Raw genomic sequence first — 19,424 nt, forward strand, 5'->3', positions numbered from 1 at the left:
GCTGCATCCTCTATGCCCACCCTGTCAGATATTACAGCCACATTAAGATAAACAATGAAACCTATCCAAAGGAAATCCAGTAACTGAAGTGAAAGTACTGTCATCTTCTCAGTCTGGCTGGTCTGAGCATGAAATAAGGTATAATAAACTGAAAAAGCAGTTTTGAAGCTATCCTGAAGAAAGACATATGGTCCAAAAGGTTGATGTAATTTCAAGCAGCCAACGACTATCCTTGAGTAAAAGCAAAAAAACTGCGGATGCTGGAAATCCAAAACAAAAACAAAAACAGAATTACCTGGAAAAACTCAGCAGGTCTGGCAGCATTGGCGGAGAAGAAAAGAGTTGACGTTTCGAGTCCTCATGACCCTTGGACAGAACTTGAGTTCGAGTCCAAGAAAGAGTTGAAATATAAGCTGGTTTAAGGTGTGTGTGTTGGGGGGGGAGAGAGAGAGGTGGAGTGGGGGTGTGGTTGTAGGGACAAACAAGCAGTGATAGAAGCAGATCATCAAAAGATGTCAACAACAATAGTACAAAAGAACACAGGTGTTAAAGTTAAAGTTGGTGATATTATCTAAACGAATGTGCTAATTAAGAATGGATGTTAGAGCACTCAAGGTATAGCTCTAGTGGGGGTGGGGAGAGCATAAAAGATGTAAAAAAAAAATAATTTTTTTTTTATATATAATGGAAATAGGTGGGAAAAGGAAAATCTATATAATTTATTGGAAAAAAAAAGGAAGGGGGAAACAGAAAGGGGGTGGGGATGGGGGAGGGAGCTCACAACCTAAAGTTGTTGAATTCAATATTCAGTCCGGATGGCTGTAAAGTGCCTAGTCGGAAGATGAGGTGTTGTTCCTCCAGTTTGCGTTGGGCTTCACTGGAACAATGTAGCAAGCCAAGGACAGACATGTGGGCAAGAGAGCAGGGTGGGGTGTTAAAATGGCAAGCGACAGGGAGGTTTGGGTCATTCTTGCGGACAGACCGCAGGTGTTCTGCAAAGCGGTCACCCAGCTTACGTTTGGTCTCTCCAATGTAGAGGAGACCACATTGGGAGCAACGAATGCAGTAGACTAAGTTGGGGGAAATGCAAGTGAAATGCTGCTTCACTTGAAAGGAGTGTTTGGGTCCTTGGACGGTGAGGAGAGAGGAAGTGAAGGGGCAGGTGTTGCATCTTTTGCGTGGGCATGGGGTGGTGCCATAGGAGGGGGTTGAGGAGTAGGGGGTGATGGAGGAGTGGACCAGGGTGTCCCGGAGGGAGCGATCCCTACAGAATGCCAATAGGGGGGTGTGAAGGGAAGATGTGTTTGGTGGTGGCATCATGCTGGAGTTAGCGGAAATGGCGGAGGATGATCCTTTGAATGCGGAGGCTGGTGGGGTGATAAGTGAGGACAAGGGGGACCCTATCATGTTTCTGGGAGGGAGGAGAAGGCGTGAGGGCGGATGCGCGGGAGATGGGCCGGACACGGTGGAGGGCCCTGTCAACGACCGTGGGTGGAAAACCTCGTTTAAGGAAGAAGGAGGACATGTCAGAGGAACTGTTTTTGAAGGTAGCATCATCGGAACAGATGCGACGGAGGCGAAGGAACTGAGAGAATGGGATGGAGTCCTTACAGGAAGCGGGGTGTGAGGAGCTGTAGTCGAGATAGCTGTGGGAGTCGGTGGGTTTGTAATGGATATTGGTGGACAGTCTATCACCAGAGATTGAGACAGAGAGGTCAAGGAAGGGAAGGGAAGTGTCAGAGATGGACCACGTGAAAATGACGGAGGGGTGGAGATTGGAAGCAAAATTAATAAATTTTTCCAAGTCCCGACGAGAGCATGAAGCGGCACCGAAGTAATCATCGATGTACCGGAGAAAGAGTTGTGGAAGGGGGCCGGAGTAGGACTGCAACAAGGAATGTTCCACATACCCCATAAAGAGACAGGCATAGCTGGGGCCCATGCGGGTACCCATAGCAGGTACTATCCTTGAACCTCAATTTAAACTTGCTCTCAGTAAAGGCCACTGATCCTAGAGGTGGATGTACTGGGTCAGTTGCTTAATTATTCACCCCGTCCTGACTTTGACCCCTTTTTAGGTCTCCCAAACCAGGTTTCATTATCAGCCAAGAGAGCACCCTGACTGGGAACAATGCCGCTCTTGAAGCAGTTACTGGGATATATGCATGAGGATGACTTTGAGTCAATTGCCTACTGGCTATTCCTTTCTCCCTTTCTCCCCTCTATACAATGAGGTGCCAAAACCATCTTTTGTGATTCACCTTGAAGGCAAGGCAGGGTCAGGAACATTCCAGGTAGTGAAAATCATTGATGTGGTTCTGCATCCTCACAAGTTTGAAAGTTAACAGTAATTAATAGGTGATCGGTGAGTTGGCAACAAGGGGGCAAAAACTCAGGATTAGCACTAGAAGCATAATGGGGAGGTTAGAAGAACCTTTTTACATAAAAGGTTACTTTTGTATGGAATAATTAAGCATAGACAGTTATTGAGGCTGAATTAATCATGACATTTAGAAGAAAATAACGTTTGAAATAAAAAATATGAAGGGGTACAGGGGTGTAGCGAGGAAGTGGCATTAGGGCAGACACCTTGAGTGGGGAAGCTGGCACCAGTACAAGCACAATGGGAAGAATGGTCTCCTTCTGTATTGACATTTCTATGTTGATGTGTGCTGTCTTGTTGCCCTATTAAAACAATTCATATGTCAACTCACATAATACTCACATAAACTTAACTAAGAACTAATAAGTGTTTGATGAGCATATCCAATGGATTAATATATAAAATGTTTCAGAGTTCAATTGGATTTAATGGGAAGTGATCACCTCTCTCAACCCTCCACTGTCTCTGATTTGTCAGGCTGCTTGTCTTTTTTTTTAATTCACACACGGAATGTGGGCTTCGTTGGCTGGGTCAGCATTTATTGCCCATCCCTAGTTGCCCTTGAGAAGGTGGTGGTGAACTGTCTTCTTGAACCACTGCAGTCCATGTGGTGTAGGTACACCCACAGTGCTGCTGGGAAGGGAGCTCCAGGATTTTGACCCAGCGATAGTGAAGGAACGACAATATATTTCCAAGTCAGGATGGTGAGAGACTTGGAGGGCAACTTCCAGGTGGTGGTGTTCCCATCTATCTATTGCCCTTGTCCTTCTAGATGGTAGCGGTCGTGGTTTTGGAAGGTGCTGTTTAAGGACCAGTGCAGCTTGTAGCAGGTACACACTGCTGCTACTGTGCGTCGGTGGTGGAGGGAGTGAATGTTTGTGGATGGGGTGCCAATCAAGTGGGCTGCTTTGTCCTGGATGGTGTCAACCTTCTTTAGTGTTGTGGGAGCTACACTCATCCAGGCAAGTGGGGAGTATTCCATCACACTCCTAACTTGTGCCTTGTAGATAGTGGACAGGCTTTGGGGAGTCAGAAGGTGAGTTATTCGCCACAGGATTCCTAGCCTCTGACCTGCTCTTGTAGCCATAGTATTTACATAGCTAGTCCAGTTCAGTTTCTGGTCAATGATAAACCCCAGGATATTGATAGTGGGGGATTCAGTGATAGTAATACCATTGAACATCAAGGGGTGATGGTTAGATTCTCTCTTGTCGGAGATGGTCATTGCCTGACACTTGTGTGGTGCGAATATTACTTGTCACTCGGCAGCCCAAGCCTGCATATTGTCCAGGTCTTGCTACATTTAGATATGAACTGTTTCAGTATCTGAGCAGTCGCGAATTGTGTTGAACATTGTGCAATCATCAGTGAACATCCCCATTTCTGACCTTATATTGGAAGGAAGGTCATTGATGAGGCAGCTGAAGATGGTTGAGCCTAGCACACTATCCTGAGGAATTCTTGCAGTGACATCCAAGCAAAAGGGAAGATTGAAGCCTCTTTAGTCCGTGCCACATATCTGTACCCCAGCCAGTGACTCTATCCCTCTCCCTGGCCACAAAATGAGGCTGAACCAGATAGTTTGCAATCCAATTTGTGTCTTATTTGATCCTGAGATGAGCTTCCAACTACATATCCTCTGCATCACAAAGGCTGTCAACTTCCACTTTGGTATTATGGACTATCATTGAATGTCCACTCCCAACCTCAGCTCTTCTACTGCTGAAACCCTCATCCATGCCTTAGTTACCTCTAGACTGGACTATTCCAAAGTTATCTTGGGCCAGCTCCCATTTTCCACACTCCACAAACCTGAGCTCATCCAAATCTCTGCAGCCCACAATCGAACTCACATCATAAGCGGAATCTTCTGCTCTTGCTGGTGGTGAGCTTGGAGGCTGGAAGGGCACTTACTTTGGTGGGGTGGTGACATGCCTGAACCCCGCCACCTTCCCGTCTCCACCAGAGTTAAGTTCTGGGTGGGAAGACCCATGGTCGACCTTCCCAAACCGCCACCAAATGAGGCCCTAAAGTGGCCAATTAATGACCCCTTAAGTGCCTTAAGGGCCTCATACCTCTGGGATTAACCCACCTGCAAGTGGGCCTGCTGCCATGTGGCGTACCTAATAGGTGAACCTACGTGGGCCACTTGTCACCTTGGGCTGGTGGAGAGGGGGTTGCGTTGGTGCATGGGTGGGATAGTCCCTCAATTAAAGGCAATCTGTGCCTAATCAAGAGAATGGACATCACAGAGGGAGTGGTGGGTGGGAGCTGCTGAAATCCATCACCCACTCTTTGCTTCCCACCTCCCTGGCCCCCTCTCCCCATGACCCCCACCACACACTACTTACCTGTAACCTGGGTCCTCCACGTTCCTGGGACTCCGGGATGGGGGTTGGGGGGCTGGGGCTGTCCTTCCAACAGCAGCCACGGCCTCCTTAGTGATGCTGCTTAGCACAAGAGCTGCTGGCCTCTGATTGGCCGGCAGCTTTCACCAGGCGGGAATTCCATCCCTGGGGTCTTGATTCCAGGGGAAGGTCCGCCACTGCCTGATTGGCATGTGGCCTAGTGGGCCTTCCAGAAAAGAGGCACCACGGGTCTCTCACTGGCTCTCCAGCCAGAAGGTGATGCCACAACAAGTTTTTTGCCCTAAGTTCCATTTACCCACCAGCTCTGTACTTGCTGACCTACATTGGCTCCCTGTCTGGCAATACCTCAATTTTAAAATTCTCATTCTTGTTTTCAAACCCCTCCACGGCTTCACCCTTCACTGCCTCCGTAATCTCCTCCAGCCCCACAAACCTCTGCGAAATCTGCGCCCCTCATTCTGGCCTCTTGAGCATTCCTGATTTTAATTGATGGCCATATCTTCAGCTGCCTAGACCCTAAGCTCATTCCCCCGCAACCCCCCCAAAATTCTCCACAACTCTACTGCTCACTTCCTTCCTTTAAGATCCTCCTTAAAACTTACCTTTTTGATATTTCTGGTCACCTATCCTAATATCTCCTTCAGTGTCTCAGTGTCAAATTTGATCTGATTATAATTCTGTGAAGTGCCTTGGAATGTTTCACAACATTGAAGGATGAAAATAAATGCAGGTTGTTGTTGTTGTTCTAGACTTTCTTTTAACTGCTAGTCGCTGGGTTGCAGTCTAGTCCATGGAAAAGGAATTAAATTGTCATCTTTCTGTCGATTGTAAAGGCTCCATTGTGAAACATGTTTAAGGCAAACATGGTACACAATGATTATGAGCCCATGCCATAGAATGGCAGTAAAAAACCTTATTCTGCGAGACCTCATGGATGCTGGAAATGAAAGTTTTCCTCCTGAGGTGGGTTTTGAGACAATATTGGAGAAAGGTAGAGTGAGTTTTGCTCTGCATCTGAATTATGCTGTATCTGAATTAGGGGTTCTTGTTGCTGGCAGAGAACCCTAAAGAGGAAAGGGGTTCCACAAGATTTAATAGAGATGCTCAAAGTTATGTTGGATTTTGATAGAGCAAATCCAGAGGGAATATCTAGACCCTAAACAGGAAGGTTGGTACCAAGTGGGCACAGATTTTAAGAAAATTGGCAGAAGAGCCAGAGGGGAAGAATGAGGAGCATTTATTTATACAATGAGTTGTGATCTGGAATGCATTGGTTGGAAAGCTGGTGGGAGCAGATTCAATACTAACTTTCAAAAGGGAAGCATGCTTGAAAAGGAAACAAAAATGCAATGGGGTAGGGAAAGAGCAGGAGAGTGGGACTGATAGAATAGTTCTTTCAAAGAATCGGCTGAATGGCCTCTTTTTGTGCTGTAAGATTCCATCTCTGATACTACAAACTTGTGAGTGGAATCACTGCCCACCACATACAGAGAAAGGCTCTGGCTTTAATTCTAAGTTTGCACTGAATGACCTGGTCTCAACTGGAGGAAGAGTTACTGTGCTACAGTTAGGATTTCTGTTAGATTGGGAACAGGAAAAATAGCCAATGTTCCTATTCCAGATTTCTGTCTAGTGACCATTGCTCAAAAGTACATATATGTGAATGTGGGGTGATAGTAGAATGGGGTTTGAGTGCGACTCTTTCCAAGATTAGATATAGGTCTGTAACTTCTGAGCTCCAGGGCAATGTATCTGGGGGTGCCCCAAAGATGCATTGGGAAACCCCTCCCAACCCCTAGAAGTTCCAGGTAAGGATTGCACAGCAATTGCCCGAGAAGTACAAACTTTCTCTGGGCAATTGCTCTGCATTGAAATCCATATGAAAATAAGATTTAAATTGCTAACTTCAGATGGTTCTGACTGTCAAACAGTAATAGTTACCCAGAAGTTGTTAGAAGAATTAAAACCACTTCTAGCTTCTGGGTAACTATGGTACTGACCCTCCCCCGGCCCTGCACAGGACTCCTGACATCAACATCCACGCCCCCACCCAGCCCCCCTACAGGACCCCTGACTATCCCCCGCTACACACCACCTGACCCTCCCATGGTACACCTCTGGACCACCTGGACCCCCACAGGACCAGGAACTACCCTCCACCCCCCCCACCAGTTTCCCACTGCCCCCAACAACCACCGTGAGCCACCCCAATCAGATGAACCTACCCCCACTCGCTGACCCGCACAAGGCCCTCACCGACTGCACTCACCACTGAATGCACAATCCCACTAGCCTCCCACCACCCCCCCAACCGCCACCGTCACCTCACCATGGTCCGACCCTAACCCCCTGACCTGCATGGGACCCCCACCCACTGCACCCCCACCAACCCGCATGTAAATGCACCTTCCACCTGACCTGGCCCATGTGGGACTGCAGCCCCCCGCTGACTGCACCCACTGCCAACTGCGCCCCTCCCAGCCGACTGCACCCCTACTGCCAACTGTACCCTCCCGCCGATTGCACCCCCCAGCCGACTGCCCCCCCCAGCCGACTGTACCCTCCCACCGACTGCAACCCCCGCTGACTGCAACCGCCCCCCACCGCCGACTGCACCCCACCGCCAACTGCACCCCCCGGCTGACTTCCCCCCCTGGCCAACTGCATCCCCCTGCCGACTGCACCCCCTCCATCGATTGCACCCTGCCTGAGCGGACCCCCCCCCCCCTCCCCTCAACCCCCCGACTGCACACCCCCAATTGCGCCCTCTCCTGACTGACACCCACCATTGACCACCTGACACCGACACCCTCCACTGACTACCCGACCTCTTCCCAACTGGCTCTGCCTGATTGACTCCACCCACTGACAATCCAACCCCCACCCTGCCAATTGACTACCCAACCCCCACCCTGACCACTAACCGCTTGACCTCCCTCCTGACTGACTCTGCCACTGACTATTTGACTCTCACCCTTCCACTGATCAACCGACCCCCACACCATCACCACTGACCTCCCCGACTCCCTGACCTCACCACCCCCCCAATCGACCCCCCCCACCACTGTCCACCTGATGCCCCCACTAACCACCTGACCCTACCTCCAACTGGCCCCCATCCCCCACTGACCACATGACAACATCCCCTGAATACTTGACATACAACACCCCCTGCCAATCCTACCCATTTAACTTGCAAATCTACTTTCTTTCTGGCTTGTAAGTGGCAGGACCTTTAAACTTTTCTGCTTTACAGCATCCTTTTTAAAAATTCATTCATGGGATGTGGGCTTCGTTGGCTGGGTCAGTATTTATTGCCCATCCTAATTGCCCTTGAGAAGGTGGTGGTGAGCTGCCTTCTTGAGCCGCTGCAGTCCATGTGGTGTAGGTACACCCACAGTGCTGTTAGGAAGGGAGTTCCAGGATTTTGACCCAGTGACAGTGAAAGAACAGAGATATATTTCCAAGTCAGGCTTGGAGGGGAACCTCCAGGTGGTGGTGTTCCCACGTGTCTGCTGCCCTTGTCCTTCTAGATGGTAGTGGTTGTGGGTTTGGAAGGTGCTGCCGAAGGAGCCTTGGTGAGTTCCTGCAGTGCAACTTTAGATGGTACACAGTGCAGCTACTGTGCGTTGGTGGTGGAGGGAGTAAATGTTTGTGGATGTGGTGCCAATCAAGTGGGCTGCTTTATCCTGGATGATGTCAAGCTTCTTGAACGTTGTTGGAGCTACACTATCCAGGCAAGTGGAGCGTATTCCATCACACTCCTGATTTGTGCCTTGTAGATGGTGGACAGGTTTTGGGGAGTCAGGAGATGAGTTACTCACTGCAGCATTCCTAGCCTCTGACCTGCTTTTGTAGCCACAGTATTTATATGGTTAATGTGTAAAATAGGGGGTTCTGCCTCCTGACCTCCGACTGTGCAGCCCACAACTGAAGGCCTCAGGAGTGTGCTGCATTACACAGTTCTTGCCCAGCCTAAGTCAGAGGTCAAGCAAAAAAGGATCGCTTGGATTTTGAGGTAGGAAAGTAGGAGTGGAATGGCAATCTAGTTTGCCACTCTGCGTAAGTTCTGGCCCATAGAATAGAATCATAGAAACCTTCCGAACAGACAGAAACCAGGCTGCCCTTTATAACTGTGCTGACTCTTTGAAAGAACAATTACGCTTCGTCTCATATCCCCTCCTTTTGTCCATAACCCTGTAAGTTCCATATCTTGAAGTACCTGTCCAACTCCTTTTTCAAATTATCTTTGGAATCAGCCTAAGTTGGAGTTTACCAGATCCCAACAAATCTCTGAGTGAAAAAAATTCTCCGCATCTCCCCTCAGAATCACAGTGCAGAAGAGGCCCTTCGGCTCATCGAGTCTGCACCGACATGTGAGAAACACCTGACCTACCTACCTAATTCCATTTACCAGCACTTGGCCCATAGCCTTGAATGTTATGATGTGCCAAGTGCTCATCCAAGTATTTTTTAAAGGATGTGAGGCAACCTGCCTCCACCACCCTCCCAGGCAGTGCATTCCAGACTGTCACCACCCTCTGGGTAAAAAAGTTTTTCCTCACATCTCCCCTAAACCTCCTGCTCCTCACCTTGAACTTATATCCCCTCGTGACTGACCCTTCAACAAAGGGGAACAGCTGCTCCCTTTCCACCCTGTCCATGCCCCTCATAATCTTGTACACCTCGATCAGGTCACCCTTCAGTCTTCCCTGCTCCAACGAAAACAACCCAAGTCTATCCAACCTCTCTTCAAAACTTAAATGTTTCATCCCAGGCAACATCCTGGTGAATCTCCTCTGCACCCCCTCCAGTGCAATCACATCCTTCTTTTGCTAATGACTTTGAATTCATGACCTCTAGTTATTGACCCACTTAACGGGGAGAATATTCTTTCTCTATTCTCTACTGTATCAAAACCATAATCTTGAAAACCTCCATTCGGTCAACTCTTAACCTTCTTTGTTCCAAAGTGAACAGTCCTAACTTTTCCAACCTCTCCTCATCACTACAATCTCTCATCCTTGATAACAGCTTGATAAACCTTGTCTGAAGACCTTTCTAAGGTCTTTACATCTTTCCTGAGGTGTGCTGCAGAGAATACACCAGCTGAGGCCGAACAAGTGAGGTTTAAAGTTCTAGGGTGATTTTCCTTTTGTACTTTATTCCTCAATTTATAAACCTAAGTTGCCACATGCTTTTAACCACCTTATCAACTTGCCCTACCACATTTAAGGATTTGTCTATAATGACACCAAGGTCTCTATGCTTATCTATGCTTTTCAAAATCGTGCCGTTTATACTCTTTCCATATTATCATCCTAAAATGCATTACTTCGCACTTCTCCACATTGGATTCCACCTGCCAACTTCTGCCCATTTCACCATCTTATCTATGTCATCCTGAAGCCGATAACTATCCTCACCATGACTCATTACTTTGCCAAATGTCATATCTTCTTCAAATTTTACAACGCTGGTCCCAACACCCAAGTCCAGGTCATTTATAAAAATTGCAGAGCAATGGATCCAAAACTGACTGTTGGGGACACCACTGCGAATTGTACCCTCCAGTCTGAACAATATCTCTCACTTTGGTAGAAAAAGTGGAAGAGACAATATAAGGTACAACACTAAGGGGATTGCAGGAGCAGGGGGACCTAGGGGTATATGTGCACAAATCATTGAAGATGTCATGGAAGGTTGAGAGAGTGGTTGAAAAAACATAAGGGATGCTGGGCTTTATAAATAGGGGCATAGAATACAAAAGGAAGGAAGTTATGATAAACCTGTGTAAAACACTGATTCAACCTCAACTGGAATATTGTGTCCAATTCTTGGCACTACACTTTAGGAAGGATGTGAATGTATTAGAGACTGTGCAGAAAAGATTCACAAGAATGGTTCCAGGAATGTGGAACTTCAGTTAAGTGGACAAATTGGAGAAGCTGGGGCTGTTCTCCTTGGAGAAGAAAAGGTTGAGAAGAGATACGATAGAAGTATTCAACATCATGAGGGGTCTGGACAGAGTAGATAGAGAGAAACTGTTCCCATTGGTGGAAAGATCGAGAACCAGAGGACACAGATTTATAAGTTAATTGGATAAAAAAAGCAATGGTGACAGGAGGGAAAACTTTTTACGCAGCGAGTGGTTAGAATCTGGGATGTACTGCCTGAGAGTGTGGTGGAGGCAGGTTCAATCAGGGCTTTGAAAAGGGAATTGGATCTGAAGAGGAAAAATTTGCAGAGCAACAGGCGAAAAGGCAGGGAAGTGACACTTGGTGAATTGCTTTTACAGAGGATTGGCCTCCTTCTGTGCTGTAACCATTGATTCTATGATTTCAGTTTCTATCACAGTTCTCGCATTTGGCTAAAAATATGTGCACAATTCATAGAATAGCAGGGAATTCTCCCAGCCTTCTGGCCATCACTTATCTCTCTTCTAACATCACTAACACAGCTTATGTGGTCATTTATCTCATCATTGTTTGTTCCTTGTTCTGCGCAAATTGGCTGCAATTGGGACATCATAAAGTGCAATTGTAGAGAATGGTTTTGCATCCAAACTCCAAGTTGTTACAGAGATAAAAACAAAAAACTGCGGATGCAGTTCTGTCGAAGGGTCATGAGGACTCGAAATGTCAAATCTTTTCTTCTCCGCCGATGCTGCCAGACCTGCTGAGTTTTTCCAGGTAATTCTGTTTTTGTTTCCAAGTTGTTACTGTCTGGACATGTATTGATATTTAAATATGCAACAGAGGTTACGGGATTTATAATGTGTCAACTGTGGCTCAGTTGGTGGCACTGTTGTTTCTGAGTCGGAGGTTATAGGTTCACGTCCTTACTCCAGGTATGAGCAAAAAAATCAGTGCTGCACTATCGTAACAAAGAACAAGTTAACTGGTCATTACCACAATTATTGTTTGTGGGACCTTGCTATGTGTAAAATTAGTTACTGTATTTTCTGCATTACAACAGTGTCTACATTTCAAAAGTACTTCATTGGTTGTAAAGTGTTTTGTGACATTCTCTGGTTGTAAAAGGTACTTTCTTGTGACATGTAATGATGTAAGGTCGCTTAATTATCACATAGTCCCCAGTATGATAATTTGAATTCAGAGCTCTTTGTCAGAAAATCAGACATTTTCACAATTCAAAATGTTCTTGTTAACCCGCTAAACATGTTTTGAAATGTACGAAGACTATTTTTGTCCAGTTCGAGCACAGATTGTTGGCTGATACACATTTGTGGCTATTCTTCTCCTTTCCCCCCAATCCCAGGTATAAAGAGATTTGTCAATAGGAGCTGCAAAGGAAGAGTGATGGCAGTTAGAATGGTGTGGATAATCTGTGGCAGATAAGATCTATTTATAAGCTCCATTTTTTATGCACAGGAGAAATTGTGCAAGTTCCCTTTAACTGTGAAAGGGAGCCTGAAAACTAAACCTGTGCAATTGGACCCAGAACAGCCGACTAGTAGCATCTCACGAGCTCATTCAGTCACTGCCATGATTACAATCACACTCAGCTGTACATTTCTAGACAGCTACTGTCTAGACATCCAGGAGCAGCTGAAGGGCAGCTCACACAGATTATAACATGCCAATTGAACACAATTTCTATTCAGGTGGTGAGGGAATGTTCATTTCTTTTATGTCATCATCACCTGGCACATTGAATTAATTTGAAAGCTTTATCAGTGCTCAAAATAAAGTTACTTTCTAATTATGTCAACTTCAGAGACTCCACCATTAGTCAAAACAAGGAACAGGCATAAAATTTGTCCCTGGTAACGGATAACTACTAGCTGTTTTAAAATGTGTCAAGTGTGAATGTAGCATGCTCTGCTGGAGTAGAGACTGGTTGCTTAAAATAGGAAGTATCTATCTGAATACCAAATAAAGTCAACAAACAAGAGCTCTCACCTGCACATTTACTGGTTGTCTCCACTCTTGCTGTTAGAATAGGGTGGCAGCCTGGAAGCAGATGCTTGGCAGTGAATCCCACATTCACGAGCATGCTCTACAATGGCATCACAAATCAGGAATGCTGTTCACAGCCCTCTACTGTTCCAATGCCTTTCGTTAGTGGAGCGGACTTCATTCTCTATGATTGCACTGAAAAGGCAGTCTTATAAAAAGTGCCTACTTTGATTTTTTTGGTTTCTAGTATAAAGCTTAAAGCAAAGGAACGTTGACTCAGTAGGAAAGGGTATAAAAAAATCTCCCTCTAAACACTCAGGGTTGTGTGGCTATTTGGATGAATACAGTTCTAACTATTGCACAATAGAATCTGCTCAGTTATCTATGTAGCCATCAGTTGGGAAAATTATTCTATGATGCGCCACATCTTGAATCTAATCTTGTAAATATCTACATTGACTCCACATGGTGTTATTCACTGCCTATGTACGATGTCTTATTGAGTGCTCTGCATGGAATAATCAGACTTCCTCCTGTGTGGCCACATAATGATTGCTTATTTTTCATGAGATTGAGAGGGTTATTAGTTGCCTAATTCGCTGTGAAACCAGCTAGCAGGTTGGTATCATTGAAATATCGTGCCAATCTCGCTGTCAGTATGGTATCCATGAGTTTCGCATGACTAACAGTGAGGATCCTGGATTGAGATTCCCAAGTTGTGACTTACATCTCTCTTGTGTGGAGGGATGATGATGTCTGCTGCTGGAGGGATGCATCAACGCCAGTAAATGGGACATGTTGAAGTAAAGAGTGAACGAGAAACTAGTTCCTCAGACCAGGCATCTTCAACTCAAGTATGATTCCATTAGGGCAGTAGCTTTTCCTTGGAGTGCATTTGTATTAAATAATCTCATGTTCCACTAGGCAGTATTTTAAATGTAATGTCTTTGTTAGAAGAGTGGAAAATGAGGTGATTTAATGAAGGTGGTAATAATTTTGAAGGGATGGGACAGAGTGTCGAGAAATGGACTGTTTCCAGTAATTGAGGATTTAGAATAAAAGGACATAAATAAGATTAAATATAAAAGATTTATGACAGAGAGCAAGAGGTGGTAATAATTTTGAAGGGATGGGACAGAGTGTCGAGAAATGGACTGTTTCCAGTAATTGAGGATTTAGAATAAAAGGACATAAATAAGATTAAATATAAAAGATTTATGACAGAGAGCAAGAGGAACACAGAGGGTTCTGAGACTAGTGAGGAGTGAGTTACTGAAGGAGAGACCATGGAGTGGAATTGCCCCAGATTTGCACAAAGTGCGGAGGCAGACGTGAAAAAAGACATTTTACCCACCGGCCACAATGGTGGATTTTCAAACTGTATCATCTGCTTCCCGCCTCATTAATTATGCAGCCACAGGAAACACGCCGTCTCGCTGGTGGGCGACCTCTGAATCGTTCACCATGGTGTTACCTCACCACTTCCTCACTCCAGGTGCCATATCTAAACTGCAGCCATGCGCACCATTCTCAATGCTTACAGCCCAGGACTGCTCCAGTGAAGACATGGCCCTGAAAGGCAAGAAAAGTTCAGTGACCCATCACTGGGGGCCCGCCATGATGTCCTCCACCCCAGCTCCAGCCACAGGTGTTCCAGCAATCTCACGTGCGGATTGGGAGGCGGTGGCATTGGCGGTCAGTGCCAACCATACAAAGAAGAGATTGGCCATCAGAAAGAGATTGAATGATCCCATCCATGCCATGGGGGTAAGGCAACCATCTCATTGCTCTAAGCCCACACACTCACAAGGCTATCATAGATTCACAGGCATCTCACTCATTGCCATCTCAAGGGGCATCACCATTCACTCTCTCACACACACCCTCACATCCCCATCTGGCCTCATCTCCTCTGGAGACTGCCTCCTCAGCCGTCACCATCTTGAGGCCACTTGCGCAGATCAACATGTGTCCCCACACACCCTGGGATAATCCTCCTTCCCCAGTACACCCCTCACCCTGCAGCCTCTTCCCTTCCCTAAGGCCACTTCTCCCCCTTCCCCCAGCAAGCCCTAACCTTACAGCCGTTGAAAAGCTACCCCTGCCTTACAGCTAGTCTGGTTGGTAGAGACCTGCCCGTGAGCCCCAGCCTGTAAAGCCTGGCACTCATGACTGTGAGTGCTGCCTGAAGCAAGGTAGACAAACAAACCTCAAAGTCTAGAGTGGACTACAGCTCACCAGGTGCACATCGCTTATGTACAGCAGTGTGCATGCTGATATGCCCGGATGCTCCAGTGTGGGGCAATGATCCCGGCGAGCAGGGCTTGTAATGAGATGCTATAAAGTATTGAAATTAGGTTCCCAACATGCAGCAGCAGGAAATGCAACCCATCATTAACGGGTGGAGCGGACGATTGCAAAGTGGTTTCACGATGGCATGAAACTGATTTTTGGCCTTCTCGCCATATTGTCCCCTCCCACCCGCCATGGTGTCAGATGCCAATGGGGTCGGAAATTCCAGCCCATGTCAATATTTAGAATGAATTCAATAGTTGGTTGGAATAAAGGATATGGGAACAGTCACATAGGGATTAAGACAACTGCTCATAAGGAGGATAAACAGGAAGACTGGTTGGGCTGTACAGCATGTTTTCATGTTGTAATTTATATGTAAAATTTTGTATAAAAAGTACCAAAGGCAGAAGAATGGCTGGTTTCTTAGTGGATTTGACCAATAATAAATCATCTGTTACAACAAAATATTTTCCATCATCCTGAGTAGAGAGATTTGTAAAAGGTATCTGTTGACAACTTAAAGTTCTTGGATTTGAGACTTGTGAGGGAATAGTTAATCTACTAGCCCAGCTAGTAATACAGAATGTGATCACCTGAAACTTGCTATCTATTGGTCTTTACTCATCAATATGTTCAACTGCTAGGATAAAAGCAAAATACTAAGGATGCTGGAAATCTGAAATAAAAACAGAAAATGCTGGAAAAACTCAGCAGGTCTGACAGTATCTATGGAGAGAGAAACAGAGTTAACATTTCGAGTCTGTATGACCCTGAAGAAGAGCTCTGAAGAAGGGCCACACAGACTCGAAATGTTATCTCTGTTTCTCTCTCCACAGATGCTGCCAGACCTGCTGAGCTTTTCCAGCTTTTCCTGTTTTTATTTGTTCAGCTGCTAGTTGGCCCAAGTTAATTTGATAGACAACAAAAACAAAAACAGAATTACCTGGAAAAACTCAGCAGGTCTGGCAGCATCGGCGGAGAAGAAAAGAGTTGACGTTTCAAGTCCTCATGACCCTTCGACAGAACTTGAGTTCGAGTCCAAGAAAGAGTTGAAATATATTTCAACTCTTTTTTTGACTCGAACTCAAGTTCTGTCGAAGGGTCATGAGGACTCGAAACGTCAACTCTTTTCTTCTCCGCCGATGCTGCCAGACCTGCTGAGTTTTTCCAGGTAATTCTGTTTTTGTTTTTGTTTTGGATTTCCAGCATCCGCAGTTTTTTTGTTTTTGTTTTTATTAATTTGATAGACACCAGGAAAGATGGAAAAGATTACTCATTTGATACGATGGGATTTCATTCAATTCTTCCAATGAGTTTGCACAGATGTTTATAAAGCATAGTGTTAGCTGTGGCTCTGAGTCACAAGGTTTTGGGTCCAAGCCCTATTCCAGGGCTTAAATGAAAATATTAATGCTGACACTCCAATGCAGTATTGAGGGAGCGGTGCACTGACAAAGGTGCCATATTTCAGATGGGATATTAAATCAAGGATCCATCTGCCTGCTTGAGTAGATGTAAAAGATCCCAGTGAAAGAAGGACAGAGGAGTTATCCCTGGTATCCTGGCCAAAATTTATCCCTGAACCAACATCACACAAAATAGATTATCTGGTTAATATCACATTGTTGTTTGAGGGAGTTTGCTGGGCACAAATTGGCTGTCATGTTTCCTACATTACAACAATGAATATACTTCAAAAAAGTACTTCATGGCTGTAGAATGCTTTGAGATGTCCGTGAAAAGTGCTAAATAAATAAAGGCAAGTCTCTCTTTCTTTAAACGTAAAGTGGTGCGGCAGAACATTCAGAACAGAATTCAATGTCTATTCCCTTTTAAAGCAACATTTAATGTTTATTCAGATAAAACAACTGGTGTCCTCAGATGTCCATGTCCATCGAAGAAGATGCAGGAATGGAAAAAATGGTAGGATAGGGATTGATCAAATTCTCCAGTGCACCATATAGATATCAACTAACCTCTGAGGATGAATGGGTTCAACCATGCCTTTGTTACCACTAGACTTGACTATTCCAATGCAGATTTGGTTAGCCTCCCACATTTTGCCCTCTGTAAACTTGAGGCCATCCAAAACTTTGGCCATTTCCTAACTTGCACCAACACCTGTTCACCCATCATCCCTGTGCTCACTGATCTATACTGTTAGGCAATGCCTCGATTTTAAAATTTTCATCCTTGTTTTCAAATCCCTCCATGACCCTCACTCCTCACTATGTCTACAACTTCCTTACAACCCTCCAACTCTCCCTAAACTACTACACCTCTCTAACTCTCTTTTCTCCTTGGAGACACTCGTTAAAACCTTTTTGGCCAAGCTTTTGTTCACCTGCCCTAATATCTCCTCAGTGGCTTGGTGTCGAATCTTGTTTGATAACACTCCCGTGAAGCACCTTAGGATGTTTTGTGCTGTTAAAGACAGCATAAAAATACAAATTGTTGTTGATATGCTTAAATCTGCACCCCTCAAACTTGAATAAAGAAGGAACTTGTTAAAGGAGAATGACCATGATAGGAGACAATGAAGGTTTAGCTGGGGAAAAGAGAGTTACAAGTACAGGTATGAAAGTTTGTGAGCAAGTTGACAGCTGAAGAGATATTATGGTGAATGGAGAATCAAAGGTTTAGGCCATTGGCTTATGGAATTTGCTGCAGAAAAGTTCAATTCTTAATTGAAAAAACATCTCTATTTTTTTTCCAATATTATGGAGACATGCATCTTGGTCACTTTATTGTAGATTTAGGGACTTGTATCATGGTCATTTTCAAAGTAAAGAAATGCTTCTCTGTATTGCTTCCCTTCCACAGCCAGTCCTCCGAGATTAGTATCTATGACGGAAGTTCTGGAAACTGCCCAGGATGTGTCCAACATGGCCATGGCACATGAAATTGTTATCAACAGCAACTTCCAGATCCAGAAGATAGAACCTCCTCAGAACAGGTAAAGGCCTAATTTACTGAGCTTTGTTTCACAATTAACTTAATCCTGAGCTCCCTGATGAATCTGCAGAGTTATCAACTAAGTAATTGAGCCACATAGACCAGAAAGATCCCTGCTTAATTCTCAGCCAGCTGACCTCAATTGGGTTGGCAGTAGGGATCCTATGGTTAGCCTCAGTACTCCCAAGATAGGAAGTAGATGGGGTGAAAATATCAGATATGGCTCCCATTCCTGATTACAATCTGATAACTCATGCTGAATATACAAGTGTTTGGAGTTTGGTGAAGACGGTATTAGGCTCAGCTGTAATATGCAGGTTATATGGTATCTTGGTGGTATTCACTGTTGAGGCAGTAAGCCAGTGTCGAACTCACTGCACTACTCAGTTCTTGTCTAATTGTACTATCCGGTCACTGAAGTGCAAAATCCTTTTAAAGCTACAGCCTCCGACTGATGTCAAGTGCACACTGGGTGAGTTCTTAAGTAGGTTGGGTAACCAACTGCAGACATTGTGGCTTAAGTATTTCCTGTAGCCTTAGAGTTTCCCTGTACAATGGTAGCCTTTTCTCTATATAACTTTTTTTGCCAAGCATGTCACAAAAAATTGCATTGGACAGCATGCGACATTGGAAGCTGCGCATATACAAAGTTGTTAAAATGTGATAGATTCTAGTAAGTCTCCCATCACAATGCTCACAGTAGATCAGAGGGTATGTTAGTTTATAACGATAGGAGCGGTATAATATGTGTGATGTTATACAGCTGACTGAGAATCCTTGCAAAATGGTCCTCAAGCTGAAAATTCAGTGTGTCCCAATGCAGGTTGCAAGCACAAGCAGGGCAAGGAGTGTATGCATAGGTTCATTAGACTCCTGACTAAACATATCACCCCCATAAAGCAGCTGGACTGCCTAAACAATGCTTAAGCCAACCAATGTCGAAACGCAACAGAAGTTGAAAGGGTGGCCTCTATTCCATCAAAATAACAACTGAGGTATCCTTTACGCTTTGTTTCCAATACCCCCAGCTCTCCTGTCCCCTTTGCGTTGTGCCCTTTACCTCCCTGCCATGTGCCCGGTGCCTCTACCACCACACCAGGAAAGTTCCTCATGTATATTGGGCAGCCAGCACCACTTTCCTGCTTGCTGACATCGGACAACGTCACCCAGACACTCCTGGTAACACGAGTCCTGTTTGCCACTGAAACATGCAAAAAGATTGACCTCATTTTATTTGGTGCAATCAGCTTCTTCATATGAGCAGGGAGAGCGGCACTCTGACCATATTAGTGGCTTCAACATTTATTGGGAGGTGATGTGGTGTTACCATTGGAGTTTAATGGATTGGATCTCCCATGCAACTTGGAGGTTGATGATTGTGGTGATGGTCCAGGAAGAGTGTTTAAAAAATGGAAATGAAAAAGGCTGTGACAAAATGAATGAATAAAATAAAAAGGGTGAGATGGGCAAAGGGGAATAAGTTAGGAACTGAGCTTTGAA

General features: G+C 45.3%; 1 protein-coding gene across 2 annotated transcripts in view; it reads left to right on the top strand.

Annotated features, from left to right (window-relative positions):
• LOC121282187 (T-complex protein 11-like protein 1) overlaps positions 1-19,424 on the top strand; it is a 64,301-nt gene that overhangs the window by 13,938 nt on the left and 30,939 nt on the right. For both annotated transcript variants that reach the window (XM_041195751.1, XM_041195752.1), the window contains exon 3: positions 17,793-17,925. In XM_041195751.1, the coding sequence (XP_041051685.1) occupies positions 17,793-17,925 (133 nt within the window). The remainder of the gene's footprint in view (positions 1-17,792; positions 17,926-19,424) is intronic.

The sequence above is a fragment of the Carcharodon carcharias genome, chromosome 9, assembly GCF_017639515.1.
Source record: "Carcharodon carcharias isolate sCarCar2 chromosome 9, sCarCar2.pri, whole genome shotgun sequence".
NCBI lineage: Eukaryota > Metazoa > Chordata > Chondrichthyes > Lamniformes > Lamnidae > Carcharodon > Carcharodon carcharias.